Below are 27860 nucleotides of genomic sequence, written 5' to 3' on the forward strand. Positions count from 1 at the left end.
AAAAGATCCTCATGCTCCTGGTGCCATAGGGAGAATCGGCTGCACCAAGGCTGGTGGAACAGGGCCAAAAGCTGGCCCCTTCCTGCCTTCCCCTGCCGTGAGCAGCATTTACCAGGAGGGAAGAAGCGCCCGAACCAGGCGCAGCCCTGCGGTGCCCCTTCATCCACATGCCAGGCTGCACCCGCTCCCCTGCCAAGTTCTTGTTTCCCCAGCTCTGGCTCAGAGGACCCCGCGTGCCCATCGCATGAGCAGTTCTCCTGGAGGCCAATGGACCTGCGAGGTGGAAGCAAAGAGATGAGGGGTGCAGAGCCCAGCACGAGCCTGGAGGCTGCTGCGAGGCTCCGGCACCACTCGCGCTCCGGGCTTCTTCACGCCATGAAGAGAAAGTTGTTCAGCTAATCCTACCAGATTGTCATCGGCTGTCTAGAGTTATGCAGAAATATTTAACTTCCACATGAAATGACAGAAGGAAAGTTAATTTAATATATCATTTAAAGAATAGAGCATTTTGCACTCCACTCTCTGCTGGTAATAAGGCATTATGAGCTTAACTTCAGGCTTGAGCTTGGATGTGGGAGGGAAGAGGCATCCCCAGTCTCCAGGCTCAGGACAGGAGGATCTCTCAATTAAAACGTTAGCATTTTCAGCAAATAGCAGTAACTGTGTATTGACATTTTCAAAAGCAATGCAGAAAAGCTGTTTGCCCCAAGACTGTATTCACTCCATACTTTTACCTACATATTTTGAGATAGTTTTTGCTTGTTTTCTTCGTTTTCCAGATTTTATGAGTTAAAAGTCTTTACTATGGCTTTCGTGGAGGGTTATGATTTACACCTGAATTGCTGCTGTAAGAATTTTAAATACATTAAAAAAATGTTTAGTCTAGATTAGCTTTACACCATTATTCATACTTGGAGATGCTGTACTGAACATTTTTGTCTACTTCTGAGCACAGCATCAATCACCTCTGTTCTTGACAAGCCCTAAGGAAAAGAACATTTATCAGTCTCTATTAGAATGGTCAAAAAAAATAATAATTCTAGAAATGACATTTTATAAGAGAACATGCTCTGGTTGGAAAATATCAGTAGCTCAATGATTTTCCTCAAAAGTTCCTCCTTTTATATCTCTCTCTATATATAGATATATATCCTCCTTATACACTTGCTGTCATCACAGCACCCATACCCCTCACTATTCTTATTTTAGTAGATGCCTTTTATATATTTCCATGTCAGCCCCATGGAGGAAGATTCCAAAAGAGGACAGCAGGAAGCCAGAGCACATTCAGCTAGCATGAAACCCACCCCGAACACCAAGTCCACAATTTTCCATTGGCTCTGCTCTACACCCACTGTCCCCAGAGCCAAGCGTTGAGCAGCACCTGCCACAGGGAGGGGGGATCGTGGTACTGGGGCAGGCCGCCCCCCCCCCCGGGACAAAACGGGCTCACTTTCTTTGCAGCAGGCACAGTATTTGTCCAAGAACTGTCCAGAACTCTACGTGCTTAAATTTGACACCACATACATTTAGCTATAATAGTAAAATCAGTGGGACTATTAAAGTAGATTATGCACTAATAATTATGCAAATATTCCTTCAGTGAAACTATAAAAATCTCATGAAGATTTAGCACATGGCTATTATAAGGAGAGAAACGTGGAAAATGAAAATGAAGATCATTACCTTTAAAGAGTTAGGGGAATTTTTTTTGCTATCATTTAAATACATGGTTTGGGATGCCTTTGAAGGTTTAACCTGGAGGAGGATATTTGTTATAATACTGCTAAGTACGGCTGCAGGATGAAAATCTGGTCTGCCTGGAGAAATGATCACTGGAAAACAGCTCACCTGTTCTGTCATTTCAGGAAGGACTTAACTGCAGCATTACAGCCTTATAAAAAGCAGAATAACATTTGTATCACTAGCAGGTAGGTCTAAAGTGAATATCCATTTTCCCATTTCATGGCATAGATGAGTAACTGGAAAAATTAGAAGGTGCTTTGGCTGCCCCCCGCCCAATTCGCTTGTTTGCAGCTGCAGCTCTGGGTGCAGAGCAAAGCCAGGAACTTGTTGCCCTACAAGCTGTAACAGCTTGATATTTCTCTGTGTTTGAAGTTATGAAATGATTTAATATTTGATAAAGAGGCCACTCAAAGGAGCAAATTTAGTTTAATTTATTGAAACTGGGTTCAGCATCCAGGTCCTGATGTAGCATTTAATACTTAATTAACTTTAAAAATACAGGAACCGCTGGAAGTGTAGATATCATACCGATAGGTGATGCTTCAAGGCTGATGACTTTATACTCATTAAAAAAAAAAAAAAAAAAAAAAGAAAAGCCAAACATTTTTTTTAATGCTTAAATATCAGCTTGTGCATGTTGAAGTCAGAAACCTGAAGTGCATTTTACTATTTGGCCCTTGTGTGGTGTCCAGCACAGATCCAGCTCCTACCAGCCTCGGTGGTCTAAGTGCTTTGCTTCTGCAGGGTGCTTGGGGTGTCTGCACAGTCACAGATCAGCAGCAGAGGTGACAGCAGCTGCTGTTTAGTTATTTAATTCGGAGAGCCTCAGGGACTTTGGCAGTGCCGGAGCTCAGTGTGGGAGGCTCAGGAGGGGCGAGCCTTAGCTCTGCAGGACCCCCCCAACCCAGAGCAGCCAGAGAGCACAAAGAGCCTGGTCCAGAGCTGGGGACGTCCTCGCCCCTCCTGCTGATGTGAGGATACGCTGTAGTAAACCCAGGCCAGAGTTACTGGTGAAGGGAAAGTAATGCTGTTTATGAGCTTTATTCATTCATTAATAACTAGAAAATGTACAGGCAGTTCCTGAGGCGGAATCAGAGACCAGAAATAATGCTTCTACTTGCTCACTGAGTTGGACTCTTTTTGAATATTTAAACTTTCTGGCCCAGTGAGTCTCATCTCCCTGCAGAGCTCCAGTGCATAACGAAACCTCCCCGTTCCTGCTGCAGCATCCTGGGGAGCTGCACCCGCAGCGAGCTGGGTGCTGGGGTTGAGCCCTGGAGGCTGCTGAGCTTCCCCTTTCTAACTGCATGTGCCTCTACTTCAGATGTGGATTTTTAGCTGAATACAGCCCATTGCAGGGATTTCAGCACGCTTGGTCTGTGCTTTAGGATCTGGGCCTTGCCAGGGAGTTCAGCATTAGGATAGCCCCTGCCAGTGCTAGCAAAGTGGTGGGCTCCTGCCTGTCTGCTTGGCCAAGAACATCTTTGCCATATGCAGGCTCTGCACGGGCTTACAGAAAACCAGATTCTCCAAAACAGATTCAGTTGGGGGTTTTGAAAGCATCTCTGGTACTTGAGAGCTGTCCTCTGAGACTTAGACATCCAAACGCCAGCTTATATTGTCTTTAGGAAAAAGAGAAAGCAAAGCTCCAACTCTGCTGGAACTGTTCCAGATAGTACTGAAAATGGCTTATAGTGAAAGCATGCAAACTGCAGCTCTCACCAGAAAAAAAAAAAAAAAAAAAAAAAAAAAAAAAAAAAAAAAAAAAAAAAAGGAGGGCTAGGGGAAGCCTTGAGAAACCTCTGAATAATTGAAATTCGTAACAAGCTGCATGGTAAAATTGTCCTTAGTGCTCAGTGTAGGTATTAGCTCTATATCCCAGCACAGTAGGCTGATGTTAGGCAGCAGGGATGTTCTCCTGGTGATATTGGTTTACTAAACTACTAAATATCCCTCTCTGGAAATACCTAAACCAGGCTGTTCAGCAGGGCTGGGTGCAGCTGTGCGGTGGCAAGAGGCCAGACCAGGTGCCTTTCAGGATCACTTCCAACACTGCTCTATTCTTCTGTTCGATATACTCAGTATCAGTCGGTTATCTCCAGATGGTGACCGAGCTACCTGTTCCTCGTTGTAAGTAAGTAAAGTAAGTAAATAAGAGCTTGGAGCAGGTGGGGAGCTGGCAGCCCCCTGTGCCGGGGGTCTCTGCAGCACAGGGGAAGCAGTCGCAGTGACAAGTACCTGCTGCACCAGGGAGGTGGGGAAAGAAATGTTCTCGCTCGTATTTTCCTTGCTGGGGAGGCATACTGAACAACTGCAATTAAACTGCCAGGTTTTAGTTCTGCATTGTAAGCTGGATTTACTTCTCAGCCCTACTGCTGAAAAAATAAACCTGCTTGTGACTGAGAGATAAGTATGAATACTGAACGCAACGCCGGGCATGACAAGCAGCTTGAAGCAGTAGCAGAGGTAAAGAGGTGAAGAATTTTCTGTGCTCAGGGAAGCTTGCCCTAGACAAAAAGAAAGGTATTAGATATGACATGAAGATGTGAGTGATTAAAAATATATGACATTATGAGGGAAAATCTTCAGTCCTATGTTTTGGCTAACAGCTGTGCAAGCGCATGAAGAGGCTGGCACAGGATGGAATGATTTCTGTAGATAATTAGGTCAATATATTAGATTTGCGGACAGCCTGAAAAGCTAAATTGTCATGTAGTGACAAATGTGGCAGTAACTGTGTGTGGGATAAGTCAGGTAAGGAGAACAGTCCCGAGCAGGATACGAAGCTGCAGGGCAAAGTGAAGACCTCAGGGCAGAGGGAGAAGTGTGGCTGAAGGCAGCCAGGCTTCTGGAGTGCAGGGGGCTAAGTCTGGCTGCCACTGCAGTCAGGGACAATGTTTCAAACAATGTCTTTACCAGGAAAGAAGGGAGGGATGTGTTGTTGGTTTTTTTTGTTTTGTTTTGTTTTTTGGTTTGTTTGTTTGTTTGTTTGTTTTGTCTTCCTGCAACCACAGACAGCAATGACAACTCAAGGAGTATCCTGCAGGGGCCGGGGGACCTGCTGGGTGGGGGCTGTGCAGCCTCGGGGGCTCCTCCCAGGGGCACCCCGCAGCTGCCTTTCCCCTTCACCTGTGGAGTAAAATTCTGTGGGTGCTGACGGCACTCACAATAGGACAGTGTCTAATAGAAGAGGTAAGAAGGGCTCAGGTATAATGTCCTAGTGAATAACTATAAACAGATCAAGAACAGTTATTTCAGCTAATGGTGAACATTAAAGTGCACAGCTTCATGAGTAGCACCATTTATTTTAGCACTGCTAATACCACTAAACTACAGACTATTCCCAATACTTTACATTAGCATTGCACATATTAGATGACTTTATTGGATTTTTAAAAATAATTAGAGTAGCTTAATAATGACTTCGACTAACACGGACAGGATCATAGAGAAAGCAGAAATTACATTTCAGATAATGCATGTCTTCCAGCCAGCCTGGGAAGGGACGGTGCCAGAGCAGGCTGCTGGTGTGCCTGCGGTTAGCCTGGTGGCCTTCCTCCTCTGGGAGAAACCTCCCGGGGCTGCTGCCTCATAGCACAGCATGGCAGGAACCTGATGCGCTAATATCTGGGTTCCAGGATTTTAAATGAGGTCTAAGACGACGGAGCAAACACAGAAATAATCTCGTCATTGGATGTTCAGCAGCTCAGCAAATCCATATGCAAAAAAATGTTTACATTAAAATACGCTAAATAATTTTTGACACTCCAACAGTGTCTACAGAGAGACCTCTGTAAATGCTCCCCAGGTGGTGAAAGGGGTTAAATCTGAAACACGATTCCTTGCTGCACGCTTTCTATGTGCCCAGCTCTATTTCATGGGTAAATGGACATTCGCAGGATCCCAGGTATTGGCTTGCCAGCACCATCAGCACTAAATCTTGAAGTCGGTGAATGTTTTGCTTCAGTAAAGGCTAAATAAAATCTGATAAAAGGTTTATATTTGGCAGGCTGGTGCAGCACAGGCACACCTGACTGGGAGTTAGACAAGATGAGATGCTTTTAGTACCTCTGGCTACTGCTTGCTGTGATCTCTAAGGCAAAATAATTCTAACAGCTGTGCCTCAGTTTCCCCTCACAAAATATGGGCATAATAATAAAACTACAGCTGCAAAGGTGCAAAGTTTATGTCACATAAAACATGTTTGTGTTGCAAATATTTTTAGTGATTTTAATGAGTCTCTGATGAAACCATTACTCCCAAGCATTTCTTTGGGATGCGGCTAATTTACATGCGGTTACACTGCTTCAAGTTTTGTGTGTCTTGATGTGCCTTAAAATCCTGAACATTTGGGGATAATTTGTCAGCCATTAGCGATATTTTTGTTGTCACCCCCTTCCCCGTGTTCCTTCTCCAGTTCCCTCCTGCCTTGCAGCGGCTGACCGGCTCTGCCTTCCTCTGCTCCCCGTCCTACGCAGCACGCCAGGTTGGAAGATTCCTCCGGAGGTCATCAGCTCCAGCCTGCCGCCCGCAGCATCTGATCCCCCCGCTTCACACCCACCTCCACAAGCATCTGAGCTGCCGCTTTGTCATTCTGCCGTCAGGCACACAAATGCTGCTCTGTGGAGACGAGGCGGCAGCAGGAAGGCTATTTTCCAGTACACACGATGCAGTGTTCCTCTCAGGTTGGGAATGGACGTGATCGAAATTGCACTTTGATTCTGCCTTTCCAAATTTTGAGGGACCAAACTGCTAATTCCAGGTATTTTCTTCCCTTGTCACAATTCTGCTAAGCAGCAGGATCAGGCCCGTGTCCTGCTTTTCTCTTGTTTTTGCACGTGAAGGTGCGTGGGGCTGACCATGCTGGCTCCGTGTCAGGCCCGTGAGGAGCAGCAGCCGCACAACCAGGTTGCAGCGCTCTCAGCGACACCCTTGGGACCACCGCCACCCCCCCGGGGTGCTGCCAGAAGATGAGGAGGGGTCCCTATGGCCACCCCCGTGCCTGCAGCCCCTGCTGTGCAGCTGCTTGGGCAGCACCGCGCGGCCCCTCACCATGAGCGGGTCCAAGCAAGCGGCTTGGCCTGGGTCACACACACAATGCCAAATGCCTTTTTGTCTTTGGTTGATTTTTATTTATCAATAAAACGATACTACAAAACATGGGAAACATCTGCTTTAAATACAGATCCGCAGTTACTTTGCCAGTTTTTAACCTGCTGTATTTACAGATTTCTCCCCTGCACTCTGACCGGAGGAGCCTAAGGGGCGGCTGCTGCCAGCACCGGTCCCTCAGCTCTCAGGAGCGGGAGCAGAAGCAGCACGAGCAGCGAGGACTGGCTGCAAGGTGCAGGAGGGCTCGTCTTTGCCCTGCAGCCCCCTGTGCTGCCTGCCTGTGGGGAGGCTCTTCCTCCTCCACCAGGCACGCTGCCGAGCTCAGTTCCCTCTGGTTTTGGGGCACAGCAATGATTCATCCCCATTTCTGCCAAGCCCACGGCCTGCTCGGTTACTCCCTGCTCGGCCTGCCCCTTGGTCTGGTGGAACTGCTGAGGGCAGCCAGCAGAAAGGAAGCAGACGGGCAGCGGAGCCCTCCCCGAGACCTTCCTGACTGTATAACTGCTGGGATGGCGTGTCATGTTGGGTGACTGGCCACCCAGGAGAGGTGTCCTCCCCTCCAAAGTGTGTGCACAAGGGGTTGGTGCCGGTCTCCCCGCGGCACCCAGAGCAGCGCAGCCGCACCGCGCAGAGCCGGCCGTGCCTGGCCTGCTGCCACCAGCCTGCTGGCTCTCACGGGCACGAACCGCTGTGAATCGATCGGCAAGAAACAGAAATATATACGTCTGTGTGTATATATATATTTCTATATATTAGATCCTTTAATTATATAGTTGTAAGGCAGATTAAAATTATTTTCTGATACCACCTGGTATCAAAACGCATCATTCCTACTTTCCATGCACATTGCGCAGTGTGCAGGGGAGGTAATTAAACCTGCAGTAATTATCATACAGGTACTCTAATCTGAATACCCACTGCTCTTTCTCACCCTCTCTTACAGAAGAAGGAGACAGTACTGAGAAGTGCTAGGAATAGCAAAAATTCAGCTTCCTGCCCCAGAAACCTGCCCCCGGGGCAGCAGAGCTGTGCCCTGCAGGCAGGAGGCCTCCACCAGCCGTGGTGGCTGCATCGGTGCCTTCTCCTCCCTTACAGACGGGAAGGGCTGGGCAAGATGAAAAGGGAGATGAGACACCACAGCACTCTGCGTGCTGCAGAGGGGCAAGCAGGGGAAGCCTGGGCTGAGGTGTGAACAGGGTCTTTTCCTCGCGACCGCTGGAATTTGGCTTCACCTCAGCTATCAATAAAGACCAAGCTTTTTGATTCCTTTGTACATGAAAAGAAATGAAGAAAATAATGTATTCCAGAACAGTTCAGCTTCTCTTAAGATTTATTACCAGGGAGATGGAGCCTTGCTAATTGGCTTTTGTTATGCAGCACGGAGCGTGCTGGTGCTGAAGAGCTTTCTGCTGGCACCTGGTACCTGCGGCCCTGCAGCCACGACAGCGCCGTACATACTCTAAGGCATGCTCTTAGAGCTCGGCTTCCCCGTGGCTACCCCCAGCACTGCCTCGACATAATGAAGTATTAGCATAATTAAATGAAGTTGAAAGAAGTGAAAGAACGGGTAGAGTGCTACTGCTCTGCTTGTGATCTCTTGAGCCAGCAAAGGAAAGCAAATAATTTTTACAAAACAAACTTTGATCTTGAATTGGTTTCTTTCTTCTTTTCTTTGTGTCTTTCTGGGCAATGGTAACAGCCCAGAACACCTCACTACAGCTCCCAGAAGCCTGGGCAGTTGTACAGGACTTTTTCCTGGGAAAAATCAGTATGGTCTGCCTGCAGCATCACGGATGAGATGCCTGTGTGCATCCCTGCTATGTGAAACCTCAGAGCATGGCTTACATTGGCACAGGCAAACAAGTAGAGCTGCTTAAAATATTTTCAGAAAAATGTGCTGTTCTGAAAAAGCCACAGTGTATTACGAAGAGACACAGTTGTTGGAAGGAGCAGAGTTGTCATGGTTGCTGTGAGGGGCATCTTGCAGAACTGGCTGGGGCTGCAGGGGAGCCAGCCCCCAGGAGCACTGCTCTGCTCTGGGAACAGCGGCGGTGCTGGGGCTCACAGCCAGCAGACACGAGGTGGTGGCCAGGCTGGGGGGCAGAGGCCAGCCCCTTGAGGGAGCTGGGGGCATTTGGGAATGCATGGTGGGTCTGGAAAGAAGCAGTGGCTGGGAAAAAAGGCACAAGAGAGCATGGTGAAATGTGCAAAAATGAGTAACTTGTCATTTTAGAAGTGAATGATTCAACTTCTATTCTCAGAAGACCAACAGTTCAAAACTGGTCTAACTAAGAAAAAACAGAACAAAGAGGGGTGTAACAAATTGTTATTAATTTTGTTGTCATTTGAAGTGAAACATTGTTGTCATTTCAGGTCAGACAAAATGAGATTTGTAGTTTCACATAAAAAAGGGAACAAAAAAAAAATACATTTTTTTTATTCCAAAATGTCTGAAAAAAAAAAAAGAAAAAAAAAAAGTTCTGCAAAGTCAAAGTCCATTAGTCACAAAGATCTCATCCGTACCATACACTGGTGCAGCATTTCCACAGACACTTGGAGCCCAGCTGTTTGCTGTTCCTGGTTGCTGTTACCAGCTCTGAACACTTGCAATAATTTGGATATATACCAGTAGGACAAAAAAGCCTACCTGGAAAAGTAACCTGTGTCGTTTCTAATAAAAATCTGGTGATAGCAGCATCTCCTCTTCTGATTTCTCCGACGACCAGCGCACTGCTGAGCGAGCCATGATCGCGGCCACCCCAGGCTGGCCCAGCAGCTCCCCAGTACCACCCTTCTCGCTGTCCCCTCGGCTCCAGGCCTGGGGTCGCCGATCCAGATGTGAGCTCATCCCACCAGAAGGCTCCGTCCTCTGCTGTCCTGCCCAGCTCGCTGTCCCCAGCCGTCTGCCGGTGCCTGTGGCTGCTCGCAGAGGCCTCGCCATCTGAGATGAGCTTCCAGAAGGGCTTTGCCTCCCATATGCTTGTGCAGACACTGCAGCACCTGAATCCCTGCTCGGCCAGGCACCAGATGGGACGAGCTCCACAAATCCAGGGTCTGCTCACCTGCTCCCAGGAAGGGACCGTCAGAAAGGGCTCCACTGGAGATCAGCCAAGTACCAAAGATTAAAAATAATTAAAAAAAAAAAAATCATCCCAGAATATTCAGCCACACAAGTGAGCAATTGCCTGCTTTGCTGGCTCTTCCAGCCCCAGCTTGCCTACAGCTATGCTTCTCTATTTGAGTCATGTTAGCGTGGAGGAGCGATGGGAATGCAGAGACCAGCGGTGCCATGCTGCAACTACCCCCGAGAAGGGTGGAAGGAAACGTGACAGTGAACACAAGTTACACCTCTGTCATTCCAAGAATGTAGAATTGCATTCCTTCCCTTCACGGGGCAGCCTTAAAAGCACAATAAAGTATTTCAAAGTATGCTTGGAAATACTTTGGCATGTAACCCCTGATGCAATGATGGCTCTTCCAGACGTATTGCTGCTGGTGACAGTACTTTCCAATCACAGCATCAGAAAATCCCTGTTCAAGGTGGGGAGGAAGAAGGATGCCAGCCTGCAATCACTGAACTGGTGCTTTCAGCCTCTCACAGAAATAAATGAGGAAAATAAAACTCAAAAATTTAATCAGAGAATTATCCCCAATCTGTAAAGAACTGGTTAACAGGAGGCAATGCTAAATTACAGTGGGCAAGAAAGCGTGTATGTATCTATCTATATATCTATGTGTGTATATATATGACAGGTGAAGGATACCAACTTATTTATTCTTGTCTGTGCTCTTGCAGTGTATCCGCACAGATCTGGATGGCAGACACAGATGAGCTGCAGATTTCAGCCACCCAGCACCACAATGCTGATAGCTGTACATTTCTGCAGCGTATCGTGTAACACCTGACCCACTTATGAGAGCCATGAATATATAATTCCTCTCTTCATTTACCGGGATCCTAAACAAAAGGTCGGCTCTTCTGCCAGCCATGACGCTGGAGCAGAAGGGCAACAGCAACACGAGGTTTACCACCTCAGAGCCTCTGCACGCAGGCTTTTTTGGCAGCGGGACCAAAGCCACCTGGCAGGAGCCACTGGGCAAGTGACTCTGCCCAGGTCACGGGTGTGACGGCTTCGGTTTTTCCCAACTTGTCTCTTTCTGTCTCGGTGTTCTTTGTACCAGGGAAATACAGCAGGCTAAAAGCTACAGGTTGATTTTTTTTTGTTTGTTTTGTTTTTTTTACATACCACAGTAGAAACAGTTACTGAGTTATATTTGTCAGAGTCACAGTAGTTTATGCATATTTGCTATTCACAGACTGCAGAATATTGCCAATAACCTCACTGGTGGGGACTGACAACACGGAGATACATGCATTCATGTGAGACCATAATCAATGATGTCTATACTGTATTAAGCACATTCATTTTTTTTTTTAACACCTTCCAGTAAAATCAATTCCTTTAAATTTGTAGTTAAAATTTTTGTTTCCACAATTACGCACAAAATAACCTGTAAACAATTTGACATTACACTTATGTACAAGTGAACCACGTCGGAAAGTAGAAGAGGTAATTCAGTGGGTGCCACTTAATCTACATCAATGTGCAACAGACTGACTCAGCCTCGGCAAAGTCATTAAGTGCTTGTATGAGGTCCGAAAATGTAACATGAGCAAGGCCCCGTAGAGATCACAAAGTCACAAGTCACCAAACCCCCCTCTACGTCCTGTGTTGGCTGTGAGAATATTGCACTGGTGGCATTTGCCCCCCGAGCGCACACGTGGCTGCACGACCTGGGTGGGGGGGGAGCCCTCGGAGGGCCCCGTGCTCCCCCTGCCTCGCGCCGGGAGGTTTGGCCTCTGCTCAGCTCTGAACTCCGCTTTTTCGTGTTTGCTTTATCATTGCTATAGTTTAAAATCTGTAATAGCATTCTTATAAACTGATTTTTAGCTAAGTGATATCGATGCCAAGAAAAATAAAGAATGTCTTTTTATAATATAAATAATTTAAAAGTGCTTTTTTGTTCTTTTACTATTAATCTACAAAACCCCGCTGGGGCATAAACTATCCATAAGACTGGACAATTATTTTGTACCATGATATACATGGGGCCTTATGCATAAAGTACTCTGAATGTCAAGTCCACGTGCATACTTGCAACGATGGAAAGGGCTTCACGGCAGGGTAGGAAATTGGAAAGGTTTCTTCAGCCTTCCCAGGGCTAGGAGAGCAATGGGAGCTGGCTGAAGGTCTCGCTTACATTGAGGTCTCTGCCAATACAGATCAGCCTAGTTTTCTCCTTCAGCCTACAGCGTTGCAGAGAGAAGGAACAAACTACCTCACAAAACTAGAATTAACCCAAAACATTTCCATCAGAGTACTGTGAAGTGTCTATATGGGGCATTCATGACCTAGGGGAAAGAAATAATTTGGTCCACATGGATCTGTGTAAACTCACATGTTCTGCCTCTGTCTCCCTCTGATGTCCAAGTCCTCGAGGTGGCTGGGTTTGCAGCGACAGCCCTGCAAACACCGCTAATTGCGGCAGAGAGCGGCTGGCGGGGCTGCGTGGGGCTGCACCAGGAGCAGCCTGAGCCGGGGGTGCCACCACGCACCAGTTCCCTGTCCCCCCGGCCACATGCAGCTGCCCCCTGCCAGCATCCTCAGCAGGCCCCCTGGGGCATGCCGAGGCAGCCAAAAATTGGCTCCACAACCCTGCTGCTGAACAGCAAGTCCCGGTTGCTGCACGTAGATGTAGTGAACGGTGTGAGTGGATGTGAATGTTATTACAGTTTAATGGCCTTCTCTCGTCTTCACTGACACAATTGCCCATTTTTTTTGTGAGAAAAGGCATTTTAGGAGTCTCAGTCCCACTGAAGTCAATGTATGTTTTCAATTTAATTTCAACAGAACTCATATTTGGTCTTAGTTATGCATGGAAAGTAGCTCAAATACCAGTTTGCTCCCCAGATATTTGAGAAAGAATAAAGTCCTCTGTTAACTGAGTGTCATTTTGGCTTGCTACCAGTAAGTGACCAACAATGTCCTACGGATCGGCAGAGGTTCTTTCACTGAAACAAATAAGAATTGAGCCGAATATTTTTAGAGTCAAAAGCCAGCTACATTTTAGACAATTTTGTTATTCCCGTCCCATTTCCCCACTGCATCACCTCCACCTCCTGTCTCGCCCTCATCGCCTTGGCTCAGCCACGAGTGGGAGCAGGGCCGCATCCTGCCCGCGGCCACCTGCCTGTGCAGACCCCGGGAGGAGCCCAGCGGGAGGACGGTGCCCTGGGGCTGAGCAGTGACCACATCTCACCGCCAAGCTGGCGAGGGGCACAGCAAGCTGCTCGGTACCCCTGCTGCAGGTACCTCCCGCCCCCATGATCGGTGAGCAGTGCCAGCTCCTGCGGGCGCAGAACGAACCTTGCCTCCGAGGCATGAATTCACGCCTCGCCTCCCGAGGTGCACTTACAAATCTCTCTAGCTGTGTATCTGTGTATATGTTTGTATCTGTGTGTATATGCATGTGTACGTATGTATGACATTATTTTAGGGAAGAGGTCTTCCCAAGTAATGCTCTGTGCCCCGGGGGACCCTGCGGCTGGTGATGGTGCACAGGGACGTGCCCAAAGCCTGGCTCTGGAAGAGCAGCTGAGGCAGGGGACAGGAAGGGGACATCTGGGACAAAGGCGGGCAGCAGGAGCGGATGCTGTGCAGCATCCCACGTGTCACCCAACTCCCATCCAGGGCGGGCAGACAGCTCCTGCCACCTGCACAAGGGCTCGGGTGAGCTTGCCAGTCAGCCTGAAACAAAAAGCCACGAAGCACAACCCCCAGTGCTAAACTACCCTGTGCAATACCACAATGTAAGTTACAGCGGGGTTAGAGCCCTGCAGAAACACAGACGTGTAGGGACACACACAGCACACCCACACGTGTGCACCCGCATGTGCCTGGGCACCCCCGCTCCTCGCACACCCATCCAACCGGTGACACAGCTCTGTGCTTCCTTGCAGGCTGGGCTGCCCATGGTTACTGAGGTTTAAGACCTTTATTTCTGTAGCGCTGGAGAGTAATAACCATTTCATCTAAAACTGAAGACGTGAAGGTCACATAAATCAAGCCCATTTGGGTGTATTTCATTGGGTCTAATTTTTCTACAGTTATTAATCATCCTGCAGCCCTGTACACCCCCAGCATCACTCTGGGAAGGCGCACACACGCACACCCAGCACCATTCTTTCAGCCTGTCACTTGTATTTTATAGCCCAAATACTTATGATGTGAAAAGGAGCCAGGGAATGCCCTGGAGTGAGGGAAGCTGCAAGGTTTCAGCTGTATGATCCACCCTGAACTGCGCACATGGCTGCAAATCCTGTGGGAGAGCCCCATTTGCTCCCCAGTTCTGTCAAAACTGTGCCTTGGTGCCAGGGCAGGGGGGGAATGTTATAAACCAACACACTGCTAAGAGGAGGCAGATATGAGCATCTCACATGTAAAATCCTGGTAAAAACCACAGCAGAGATGATGCCAAGCTGCCACCTCCAAACTGTGCTCTCCAATGACTTGGAGATGTATTGCTGGGAAGTTTTGTTCCCCTCCTTGCAGACAGCTTGTGCTTAAGGATCGTTCTGGACACGTATTGCTTCCTTGTTTGCTGGTAAAATTTGCATCCTCACCAATAAACTCCTGCTTGACATCTACAGCCAAGCAATGGCTATGAAGCTGTGCTCATGCGGACCTTAGGACTCATCTGGCAAAACAAAGACTCCCTCGCCCGTTGTGTGGGAACAACAGAGCCTTACGAGCACAAAAGAACCACCTTCCTGAAACTGCATTAAGATCAGCAAGAAATAATTTGTGCACACTTGACATCATCTCCCACAGCAGTCTGAAATTCAAGAGCTCTGGAACCTGGAGGATGCTAAATAAGTCAGAACCAAAGTGGTTTGTTACCAGCACTATCCGTTCCCATATATATGTAGCCTTCCTTTCCTGCCTGTAGAAAATGAATAATTTCTCTCAAGCACCCTAACGGCTCGTTCCCAGCCAACACCAGTTATCCGGAGCAGTTCGCTCTTCTGCAGCCCCCCGGCCGGCCCCAGCACCCTGGGCTCCCCATGGAGCTCAGACCCCAGTCTCAGGGCTCTCTGCTCCCCAGACCCTGCTGCTGGTTACCAATGTGCACCCTCAGCCCTTCCCTGGGTCCCACCTCCCTGTGGGCCCCAGGGCATGCTCAGCATGGTTGCTGCCTCATGCCACGGGCCGTGAACAGGACCTGCATGCAGACAGCACCTCTGTCACGGAATATGGCTACGTCCTTCTTGGTTTTCAATTTTCTCTTGAAATGCACGTAGCTGCAACAGCACTGCTCCTGTCCTCTAGCAATTGATTCCCTGCCAGTCAAAGCATTAAACGTATCTTGTTAGGCTGATAATTTCTTGTATTTGCTTCTGTGCTGGATGGGACCGAGCGTCTGCTCGTCCTGCCGGCTCGAGCCAGGCACCGCTGGCAAACGTGCCTGGCAGGCAGGCAGAGACCCGCCATCCTCACCGCACTGCTGCTCCACCTGCCCTCGCTCTGCCTGGAAATGTTCCTCTGTCTTTCTGCTGGAAGCATTACAGGTTCAGCCCGCTGTCACCAGAAAGCCTGGAGGAGCACAACAAGAGGCGTGGGGAGGACGCAGATGGAATGAGCTCACCAGAAACAAATGGAATATTTTGCTGATGGCAACAAAGACCCACACACTTGTCCCTGGTCTCCACTGAAATGCATTTACAGTGTCTCAGAGAAGGGGAAAAAAAAGAGTGAGAGGCAGTGTGATGGGGTTTCTCCTGGGGTTTCTTTACTATTCAACCCTCAAAGACCTGAAGAAGAACTGGAACATCTACAGCTGCTAAAAAAATGCTCTTTTCTGAGAAAGTGCAGTTACAAGGAGAGAGCCAGAAAATCTTTAAGCAATATATATTGATATATATATATACATATATATATACACAGAGATATATATACACACATATATATATATGCACATATATATATACACACGTGCTTAAGGTAAACTGCCACGGCATAGCTTGCTCCTGTGAGCAGTGCACACCCCTCTAAACCACCGAGCTGGCAGGGGGGTGCAGAAGGCATGCAGCCACGCGCCGCCCCGCCGCTGCCTGCGTGTTCCCACTGGCACCAGCAGCATCTGCACGCGAGCATCTTGTGTTGTCGGTATTGTTGTGCCCTTAAGGTATTCAGCTTGTGTAAGACTCAGAGTTTACAAATAAAAGCATTTGTCATTGTGCTTCCACGGCTGGAAAAATATCGTAACCCTATGACTATAAATGTTAAGGTGAAATAGGCAAATTAGGCAGTACTATAGAGATGGATTTCTTTTTTTTTGTGACCTAACAAATAATTATTGTTGGGAATTATTTTTGTATCACTTAGGATCTCGCAGTAATGGCAATCAGGCTCCACGCCTTCCTGCCCAGAGCCTATAGGTGGTACTTCCGCAGCAGTTCTGATTGCCAGGGATGCTTTCTTTCCGGAAACCTGTCTGGGATTTTGATTTTGAGGAAATCCTGGATGCATTTCTCTAGCTCCTCCTCGATGGAGAGCTTCTCCTTCACCGCCTTCTTCTTGCTGGAGTTGGACTCCCTGGAGCCCGAGGTGAGAGTCCGCAGCAGGTCGCTCTTCCGCCGGCTCTCGGACTGCTGCAGCAGCTGCACCGGGCCCTTCTTGGCCGGCCGGTCCAGAGTCTGTATGTTGGGCTGGCGCGTGACGGGGCCGCAGATGACGGTCTCCTGCGGGGAGCTGGCCTCCGACTGGCTGTCACAGCTGGATGTCGACAGCTCGTTGCAGGACGTGCCGCTCTCGCCCTCCTTGTCGCCTTTGCCGTTCTTGCAGCAGCAGTCGCAGTGGGACGAGGACCAGCGGGATGGCTCACCTGGGAGACGGAGACAGAGCGGGGTTAGAATGCTGCGAGCTGCCAGCCTCCTCCCCCTGCTCCCCACAGCCACGTTCACCCACGGGGGGCTGCTCGGCTGGACCACAGCAAAGCCCTCGGGGCCCCACCGTCACCGGGCCTGGAGCTCCTGCATCTGCCCCAGCCTCCTGGCAGTAGCGTGCAGGAAATTTACTTTTCAATTACTGACAATAACAAAAAATTAGCAGCACTGACTTCTCCAGACATCTTTGCTTCACTGGGGCTCAATAATACCTTTGCCTGCAGGACTGTGCAACCGGAGCAGCTCCTGTCCTGTGGGCACTGGGCCAGCGGAGCCCCCCGGCCCCTGCCCTCGCTGCTGCTGCTGGCGCCCGTGCAGGAGGGCTCGTCCCACTGAGATGGGAGGCTTCTGGGAAAAGCACTCCTTCGTTTGCATAATCCATCGGTGATGGGAACCCCTGAACAGAATTTAATTTATTTCCCGATTCATATAGCACATGGCTTGATTTTTTTTTTCAGCTGGAGACTTGCCGGAATGCAATAATCCACGACAAAGGGGAAGAGCTGGCATTGATAAAAACTGTTCCCTGACCAAACCGCTGTGATAATGATGGATTTAAATGTCATTTGGAAGCATCCGTCTTTCCACTAAAATGTAATTATCGTTTCCAGCTCGTGCAGATTGGTAATATTATCCAGATCAAGGAAAGCATAATGTAGCCGAGCAACTTCCCACGAGCCACACGGGCCCTGCTCTCTCCCATAAGGTGGAAATGTGGGTGCTGCGGCCGGTCCTGCACACCTGGCACTGCACTGCTTTCATGAGTGCTGGCAGCTCTCTGGCAGCCACAGCACTGTGACCAGGCCAGGGGGATGCACAGCACCGGGACCACGAGGCGGCTCTGTCCTCGCCCCCCTGAGACCCCAGGAACAGGGGCAGGTGTTGCTGCCACCCCCCAAAACCCCACACAGACCCTGGGGAGAGGGGTTCTGCAGGCCCATGGAGGCACATTGTTACAGAGCTGCCCTGCTCTCCCACTTCTCCAACTTTTTTGTAGCCGTGAATACAATGCACGTAATTTACAGAAACTGGGGAGACAGTCCCTCCCCAGCTGTTCCTTGCTCTTCTTCCACAACAATGAAGGAGTCTTTCAGTCTGCAAGCTGTGTGGCTAAATTAAATTTAAGACCTGTTCTGTATGTTGTCTGAAAAAAAAGTCAATAGTGGCTAAATTGAAATTACTTCTAATTTGCTTTGCCTTGACAAAGGCATTATGCACTGAGCCTTCGTAAAAACCTGAGGCGTGTGTTTCGGACATGTGCCTGCCAGCCGTGCTACGTGGCAGCTTGGCCAAGGTTCCCTGCACAACCCTCCCAAGGGCCTGGCCCCACTGAGCACTGCTGCTCCTGCACAGAGCTGGCTCCCTCCGGCCAGGCTCTGCACAGCATCCCCGCTGCTGTCTCCTCTCCTGCTCTCCCACAAAGCCAGACATTTTCCCCTGATGCTTGCATGTGCTTAAGGACAGCAGCAGGTCCCGGAGGAGACGCATCTGGTGAGTGCCCCCGCCGCCACCGCCCAGCCGAGGAGCACATCTCCTGCCTGCACCTGGAGCATCAACACTGCCCGGACAGCGAACAGCAGGCACCAAGCACCAGGCTGCTGCCGTGGCACAGGACATCGCTACAGCCACCTAATTACATTGTCTGGTTAATCAGTAGCTGTTGTACCCAATGCTGAGGCTCAGAAAAGAGGAAACATGGGCAATAGTGAGTGTGAACGAGAGGCAGACCTCACTACAAGCTGGGTTACAACAGCCCAGGTGCTTCGCCACCGCTTCCACTGCGGGCTGGTCCCGAGGATCCCCTGAGGCTGAAGGCACAGGATGGGCGCTCGCCCACGCCGGGTGCCCGGGCAGCCAAGCAGAAGCAGCTGGGCTGGCCCCGCGTGGGCCCAAGGCACGCTCCTTGCAGCTCTTCCACGAGAGACCTGACGAGGTCTCACTGCCCACGTCTCTCCAGGAAGCTCTTTTCACACCCACGAGTTGCGGGTATTTCTGTATGGGGTGCCTCACTCTCCTGGTCGCGGTCCCACGGGGACCCTCGCGCCCGGCAGCCCCGCCAGGCTCGGCCCCGCCGCCTCCCCCCGCGGCACTGGGGAGGAGATGGGGCACGGGCAGGGACCCACCTGCTGCCATTCGGAACCTCTGGAGTGCACGCTTCATTACCGCAGAATAAACCTTTTATAACTTAATTAAGGCCTAATAAATGCTAATTTCACTTAATGAATATTCAGCAACTGTGGGCATGCTGCATGCGAGCTGGGAGGCAGAAAAGCATCTCTTCATGAGGCAAACCAGCAAAAACTAGGCCAGGCCCAGGTGCTAGAAACAGATTTCTTCTCCATATATACATTTTGACACCTTTTTAAGGGTGGGGAAGTCTGCAGATGCAGATAAAGGCCCTCCAAAATGGCCACACCGGCAGCCTTCACACCAGCACCACCGCAGCCAGCCCCGCTGCCCGGCCCATGCTGCTCCTGGCACTTTAGTTACCAAAGGGACAAAGCTTACATTCTGTGCAGAAAAGGCCTTCATATTTTCATCACCAGCACAACATAGCAGGCTAGCTAGAGCAGTCCATCAGGAAATCCAAAAGAGAGCAAGAATGCTATGGAGAAAATCGAATTGCCCTTTAGCTCTTACAAAGTAGGGAGAAAAAAAAAATAAATCATTAGGCTATCCTCAGATTGCAGGGGAAGAAAAAAAGAAATGTTCCAGTATTAAGCAATAACACATGAAAAATGCATCTGTGCCAACCTGGATCAAAGTAATTGCTATGCCGGTAAGTTGCTTCTGTTAGTTAAAACTAAAAGGATCTGATCACAAGTCAAGCAAGCTGGGCTGCACTGTGTTGCAGGTGTGCAGTGCAAACCGCAGGCAGAGCTGTCGAGTTTCCTGCTTCGCCAACTCCCTTTGCCTAATTTTGCCTTAGCCAGATGAGGCTGTGAAAACCTTTGCTCCTGCCACGCTCTGACAAAGCAGGGGCAGGCGCGGGCTCAGTGAAGCAGTGATTTCCCCTCCTCAGGAGCCAGGGGACGCGGGGCATTTCAGAGGCAGTCTTGCCAAAACAAATTTGAGAGCCTAAATCCAAAGCCAGCTATCAGTCAAACGAATTCACCAGCTAAATGAACTCACTGAAGGGTGCATTTGTTCTGCCAAAAGAGTTTCAGAGACTATGAAGCGAGGAAATAAAACAGAGAAATTCTGACAAGGAAGGGAAGTTTGAGATTTTAGACATAGCACACAAGACAGGATTTTATAATTTTAAGTAACTAAATTACCCTCGGTGTTACATCAAGTAGCTGACATCAAAGCTAGGGAGAAGGATTGGTCAGCCTGACAGAGATGCGGAGCAGAGCTGTGGATAACCGTGCACATGGTCGTAACGCACTCTGCTAGGATCAGCCCCTCAGCATGGCCATTAGCAAGGGCCCGGGGACTTGGGGTGGCGAGCAGGCTCCAGACCTGTCACCAGCAGCACAGCACACTCAGTCCCGCTCACTGGCTTCTGCCGAGGGACTTGGTGCTCCCCGAGAATTAGCACAAAATGAAACAGAAGACATCTCTGCTGAACCCAAATGGAGAGGAAAAAAGGGGGGAGAGAAAGAGAAGAGAGAGACTTCAGCAGGGAACAAGAGACAAATTATAAGGATTTTGTATAGAGGACATCAGTCAAGAAAATAATCTTGTTGCAGGTATCTTCTCTTAGAAATGAATCAAAGCAACAAATAGCTGCACTATCTGTATGCTCGAAGGTAAGAAGAAGCTGATGTGCATCAGTGAGTCAGCCAGGTCAACCACTGCACGGGCAGGTCACATGGCAAAGGGAAACACAAAAGATCTCAGAATTTAGGAAAAAAAAGTCAGTGCTGTTGGCCTCCCCCTGGAAATCTTCTATCAAAAGAGCTCAGCCATCCCCCTACCAAAGGGAAAAAAGAAAAAAAAAAAGTTGTTTGCCAGTAAAAAAAAAAAAAGTCACTTTTTAGGACATCTTGGAGCATGGCCGGGGAATGGGAGGCAGAGGGCTCCTGACTCTAGGCTCTGCCCTGTGTCACCACCAGGTAGCCCCCCACACCTTGGCACACCCAAAGCTGGACAAACCTCGGCTGGCTCGGTGCACCGCAGTGTGCTGAGTGGAGCAGTGCACTGCCTTCCACCTGCCTCCACGTGTGCTGGAGCAGCCAGGAGAAAGGAAACATGTACAGACTGATGCTAGAGCACCGGCCTGAAATCAGCTAAAAAGTGAGAGGCAGCACAGGACAAGAACCAAGACAAGTGATTGTCCCCTGTGCCAGGACAGCACGGGTGGTTTTCAGGTGCATTGCCAAACATTTTCCAGATTACTCTTAGGGGATGTGGCACCCGCCTATTTGCTTCTTGGAGGGAGATTTTGGGTCCCAGCGGAGTGAACCTGCCCAGCCACAATGCTGTGGGGGGACAGGTCTCCTCATCCTGGCTTTGGGTGGTGTCAGGATGACAGGGATAGAAGAGAGGAAAAAAAATAATATTTCTCTGCATTTTGCAGCAGCACCATTCTGCACAGGACTCACGGCCAAGCAGGGCAGTCACTGAGCCCCCAGACCGTGCATTGCACTGATGTAACCACAGGCTTCATTAATTAATGTCTAAATGCTTTGAGATTCTCAGATAAAAGGGGCTAATTAATTCTGGCCCAGCTCTCCTGCCTTTCTCCCTGATCTCAGCACATTCCTCTTCCACTACCCTAGTTGTAATTATTATTATTAGAAGCTTCTGAAGAAGCAGTACAGCCTCTGATGTATAATTGACACACACACCATCAGCCAGTGGCTTTCTCTTCTCCACTCCAGCTTTTACGACAAATACACTGCAAGCAGGAATGGGAAATCCTGTGAAGGGGGACAGCGGGTGTGCAAAGACCCCTTTAGGAGAGAGAAGTTATGACATAAAATAAGCTTAGCACGGGACCTTCAGACCAAAACCAACGAAAGGGCTGGTTTGCTTGGTTTTGTTGTTGTTGGAAATGGCACACAGACCCTAACGCTAGCTGCCTTTAAGCCCACCTCAGACACAAAGGTGTTCGATTTTTTTGGTGCTGCCCATGGGGAAAGCGACCTCAGGTGCTGCAGGGCAGCACTGCCCTTCCTCCCTTTCCCTGAGCAAGCCCCAACACCAGCCGTGATGCTCCAGCAGTGGAGGTTTCGCAAAAACACTCTAAAGTGCCTAAAACTGCCCCCAATCCCCTGCTGCAGCAGGTCGGACATCCCCCGCTCTGCTCTGGGAGCCAACCTTCACCCCTGGCTCTCCAAGCCCCCCGGGAGAGGCAGAGGGAGCTGAATCAGAGGTGTGGAAACCTCTGGCAGATCCCTGGAGAACCAGATGAACACTTTTCAGGTAATTTTTCACAGATAAATGCTGTTTTCTTGAAACTGAAATATTCTACAAGAAGTTGGTGAGTTTGATGACATTTGCACTGGGAAAGCGCTCAGCTAGATCACTTCAACACCTCCTCTCATTTTGACATCCATATTATAATGATGTTAATATCACACTACATACAGCTAATTTTCTTTTATAATGTATCAGATTTATAAAAAACACAATGTTGTGATATTTCAGAACAAGACTCCTACAAATTACTGTTCTACAAGAAATTTCAATATGTATATTTTTTTCCTTCCAAAATAGTGAAGGCACTCTCTCAGCTCTCACTTTCTGCTGCCTTCTCCACGCTCTCTCCAGCTGGGGATCACCACAGCAGCCAGTTCCCACTCCAGCAGAAATCAGCAGCGCGGCCACGGAGCCACCCCACGCCCAGCTCCCACCACCTCCATCCCACCAGGGTCCCATCGAGGGGCATCCGAGAGGTCTGTGCCCTCTCCCCTACCCTCACTTTTGTTCCAACCTCGTGAAGCAAGTGTTCACCTTTCAACACCACAAAAACAAAGTGTTGAGGCATTCAAATATATCACACATTATTCATTGGGTAAATAAAAAATTGATTGCCTCTAGGTCTGCAGATAAGGTAATGCCGGCGAAGTGACAATTTGATTTAGATCACTCATTCATGCGTGCACAACGCCTCAAACAGTTTTTGCATCCATGCATGAATTAAAGGTGTTGTGATTGATGAGAGACTAAGGTCTAATTGGTGTTTTAATAAATACACTCTGACTTGGTAATCTAGCCAGATTTATCAGCAGAAAATGCCCCTGTCTAAATAAAATTACCAAGGTAAAGCTTAGGAACAATGACAAATGCCATGCAAGTAATTGGCTCTGGTACCAGCGTTGGCAGCAGGATGGACATGCAATAGGTTTATTTGCTTTTAGGATCAAGGATCTCGAGTAAAATTTCAGCAGGCAAACAAACCCAGGGAAGGACTTGACAGTAACGTCACTGGTTTGAACTCTCCTGTGTGTGCAAAGACAGCAGTGATGGGGGAGGACGGGACTCAGCTGAGGGCACGGCTGCTGCCAGGCACTACCCCAGGCAATACCATTTCAGCATTTTTTGCCCTTCTGGGTGCAGCTGCAGACACCTGGTGCTGCTGTGGCTGTGCCAGCAGCCCAGGATCCCCTCCATTTGCTTCTCTCTCCATTCTGCTCTGGGCTGAGCTCACCGCCAGGATTTGAGATGCTCTCTGCAGACACCTGGTTCCTTCCGAGCCCTCCCCCCCCTCCTTTTTTTTTTTTTTTTTAACCATCTAAAATTTCTGAACCAGTGTAAAAACCAGCAGCGTCTGTCTGAGGAAGTCTGCCATTTGTGCAAGACAATTTCAGCCAGTCCCTAGCCAGCACGTACAATTTTATCAGGAGTCTCCCAGCATTTTGTCATTTTATCAGTACTGCTGTGATCTTTCCTAAAACACTCAGTTCTTGAAATGGATTTCTGTAAGAATATAAAGTTTGTTTGAAAAAAAAAAAAAAAAAAGTCCCCCACATCCCCACATGGTGGAGAAAACATATGAGAGCTGATGTTAAAATTGCAGAGGGCCTATAAAGGAGACAAAATACTTTTCTCTGGATTTTTTTCAAATTCATGTGCGATTAAGTTAAAATTCAGAATGGAAAGGTGCAAAATATGAGCAACAACATGGTGAGAAGCAGAAAAAACATTTGGAGGACTTGGTCCCACGTGGTCACCAACGTCTTCAAGCTGTTTCTGAGAGTTGTGACATACCCCAAGTCATAAAGACTCCTTCCATTTCACAGCCAAAGCCTTTTTATCAGAGGAAAACTGCCTCCACAGTTAGTTTATTCTTTGGTGCACCCCTGGGCTGTGCAATGAACATTTCTGCCTCCTCCTGGAGCCCCCACGCTGGCTTCCTGGAGACCCAGCACAGCTGCTCTCGTCCGGGCCAGCAAGCAGGGGCAGCTCAGCTGGCTGCCTTTAGCGTTTCTCTTCAAATCAACCCCTTTTTAACACCTCCTTATCAGCCTAACCTTACTGCCTGCTTAACCCTCCCCTTCTCTGGCAGTGCTGGAGAAATCATTCAGGCTTGTGCAACTCAGATTTATCTGCTTCTGCCTTTTATTTCTCATCCACAACATAAAGCTTTTTGCCAGGCCACAGCAAGAGCACACCTAAGCAATACTCGTTCAAGTCTCACCTGTATTTTTCATCAACAGTTTAGCAAGCAGTCGGCTTGAAAAGGAAAAGTACAAGGAACAGTCTGGGGGGAAGAGCTGCAGAGCCAGTACAGCAAGGGGCAGGTTAGTGCTGCTGGCTTCCATGCTCTGTATTTTCCTTTCCAAATACTGGGATTGAAAACAATATTTGGCCATCAGGACTATGGTTTTTATCTTCCTCTGGGAAAATTACATTGAAATGAAAAAATGATGCAAAAGTCCTCTTCTGCCAATAGTATTTGCTCTTTCTGTCCTTTGTCAAACATCTCCAGCTTGTTTAAGTTTGGTGCCCCTAGAATTAATAGCTGCCACTACCAACATCATCTTCCTTCACCGAGTCCAGCCGTAACTCCTCAAATTTAAGACTGTTCGGTATCTTTATTACCACTATTTTAACACTTTATCTTAATACAATCTTTCCTATACCTTCTGTGACTTTAAATTCATATTCAAGTTCTTGAAAATGAAGTTAGATTGCACGGCAGCTCAGAAGCTGTGAAATCCCCTGGCAGCACCTGAACCGACCGGGCTGGACCCCAGCAAAGTAATGGGGACAGGTCACAGGTTCAACCCTCACAGGCATTTGGCACCGACATACTCAGGATATTTATAATGAAAGAAGTTCAACTCTCCTTTAATTACAACACAGGTAAAACAGGACTAGGATGAGTAATCGGAAAACACATCCCCTTCCAGTGCCCTAATTTCAGAGGTACCCACCTGAGGGTGACTGCAGACTCCTCAGGGCCAATGCAAAGAATTCGGGATGAGACCGGCGTCGCCAAGCCTTAACGCCAGCGGCAGCGCCCAGAGCAGCACTGGGTGCCCTCTGCTTGCCTCGCTGCCACGGCTGCACCCAGCTCGGGGCTAGCACAAAACACCGCGGGGGACATGCATATAAAACCACAGGCCTTTGTGTACATACAGGTAAAACCCACCAGCACCAGGCTTTACTTTGTTAAACCCTTCATAGTTTACATTTGAACCTGAGCTGCCTTTTGGAAACCTGTTTTAATTAGCAAAGACAAAGTGTGCAGCACTCCTGCTTCCTGAAGATATACACTGTAAAGTGCCGACAGATGGTTGTGATAATATGGGAGCCACAGTTTTTGAATTTTTGAAAATTAGGACTCGTGAACTGATGAATGCTCTAGAGATATGAAAACATCATGTCAGCCTATGTTGTTCCAATTAATTGCAATCAATTGCTAATTGAGAGCTATTTTAAGACTTGCCATTACTCTGAACATAATGTGGAATAATTTGCGTGGTCCTCTTTACCCCCCACCACAAATGACATGGGTGCAAAGAACTCCTGGGAAACAGAATCCAAAAGAGCCCCAAGAGCCTGCTTTTCGGTCTCCTGCTTTTTTTTGGCAGATAGGGCAAATTTGGATCTCAGGATTTAAAAACCTAGGAGACAAGGGACCTCAGGCAGTGGATGGATCTCTACCTCCAAAACTTTCCAAAATATCAGCTCTGATATTATTGGATAAATGCATTCACCCACTCTTTGGATTTCCAGGCAGCACGAGTATCTCGGGCAGAGCTCAGATGGAGACCAGGCTCACGGTGGCACCGCGCAGGGAGGAGGACGCTGGGCGGGCATTTGGCAGCAGGAACGCAGGCACAGGCTTCCTCCTGCTGCCCGTGCTGGCAACAAGAAAGGCACATTTCTGGGCAACCGATGCATTCAACAAATGTGGTATTAACCATTCCGTGATTTCCCAGCTCAAAGGCGAAGCAGAGTGTGGGAGCTGTGAGTGGTGCCGCTGTAGAGGAGACACGGCAGCCCCATGGTGCTCCCCAAAAGCAGGGGCATGGAGGAAGGGGCCCTGCAGCCCTGCCCGGTGCCTCCCCAAGCTGCACACAGGCTCTGCGTTGCTTTCACAGCCAAGTGCACGTACCCAGAAAAGGAAGGAAAGGAAGTACCGCTTGGAGTCGGGTCCTGGGCCAACACAGCGGTTTGGTTTATGTCTTTAACTCACTTGGCTTTGCACCAAAGGCACGAAAATCCTGAGAGAGTTATTTTGACATAAAAATCAAGTGACCTAAATAACTGTACAGTGCTGAGCAACAGGCTGGATGCTTCCAGCAGGACACAGCTCCTGGAGGCAAGAGGCGGCTCCAGCAGGAGCAGCGTGCCGGGACCCACCACGGCTCCTGCACCAGGAGGCACGGCGAGGGCGGGGGGACAGCTCCATGGCCAGAAATGGTTCTCCTCCAGGGAGATACTGCTGAAAAAGTTGCTTATTGAAACCAACTATTTTGGAAATAGTTTTCAAGACTTTCTTCTTCCCTGCTCAAAGCCATGGCTAATCTCCTAATTGCCATGAGATGGTATTCTCACCCTAGACTTATTAAAAGCAACCTAGCGTCCTTCACTCGTTGTTTAGTGCTGCTCGAAGGGAGGAGCTGGCCCCACGGGACACCGGCTGCGTGGGCAGGGGCTGCCCAGTGGCTGTGGCACCTCCTGACCGAGCAGGCTGCGCCCGGGCTGGTGGCACCGGCTGATGCCAGCCCCGTTCTTGCCCTGTAAGGATGCATCCCCGAATGAAGTCACAAATTACTTTTCTAGTTACCAGGAATCGACGTTACAAGAGGAGCAGAACATGACCAGGGGTGTTTGCAATGCACTCCCTGCTTATTTATTGCTTCGAATCACAGAAAACTCTTTGTGGTATTTCACTCTGACAACAGGCGCTAATAAATAACTCATGTTCTTTGCTGTAGCAGTGCATTTTCGATAGCATTGAACCAAGCCTCATTTTTCATAAATGGCTTCTCAAGAACAACATCGTGTGGCTCTGGCACATCTGCCCATCGATCGCCGGGGCGGGCAGGGGCTGTCACCCCCGAGCTGCCCTCGCAGCTCAGCCCTTGCTTCAAGGCAAATGTTGTGGCTACAGGGAAAATCAGAGTGCGAGAGGATGCTAGGCAAGGAAGTAGCCCTGCAGGGCTGTTGTTTATTAATTATTTGGAGCATGACTCTGACAAATGCATTCAAAGGCCGGCAGAACAAAGGAGAAAAGCCTGAATCCACAGGCAGGGGATGGTGGTACCCAGCGCCTGGCTGCTGTGTGTGCAGGAGAATCAGAGAGCCCTTTCCAGAGGGGCAGATGCTATGTTTTTATGAGCTATTTAAGACACTCTCTCTGGAAGCTTTTATTTTTTTTTTTCTTTTCTGAACCTCATAAAATAGCCTTCTGCTCTATAGAGATAAATTTGGTTTATGTGAGAGAAACATTCCCAGCCACAGTGGGCTTTGCCTTAAATCCCATATCTTGCAGTTTAATCTTGCTGTGGGTTAGCTTGGTTTATTTTCTATCCTATAAGTGGTGAATTGAACTTTAAGAAATGAATGGTTTGGTTTATCAGTTTTAGCATCT

The 27860-nt window shown here is 48.8% G+C and overlaps 1 protein-coding gene across 3 annotated transcripts in view; it reads right to left on the bottom strand.

Moving 5' to 3' along the window:
• Positions 1 to 5047: 5047 nt before the first annotated feature.
• KCTD16 (potassium channel tetramerization domain containing 16) overlaps positions 5048 to 27860 on the bottom strand; it is a 66961-nt gene continuing 44148 nt past the window's right edge. For all 3 annotated transcript variants that reach the window (XM_068698160.1, XM_068698158.1, XM_068698159.1), the window contains one exon: positions 5048 to 16803. In XM_068698160.1, coding sequence (XP_068554261.1) covers positions 16352 to 16803 — 452 coding nt within the window. In that variant the 3' untranslated portion in view covers positions 5048 to 16351. The remainder of the gene's footprint in view (positions 16804 to 27860) is intronic.

Source organism: Anas acuta, chromosome 14 (genome assembly GCF_963932015.1).
Source record: "Anas acuta chromosome 14, bAnaAcu1.1, whole genome shotgun sequence".
Classification (NCBI taxonomy): Eukaryota; Metazoa; Chordata; class Aves; order Anseriformes; family Anatidae; genus Anas; species Anas acuta.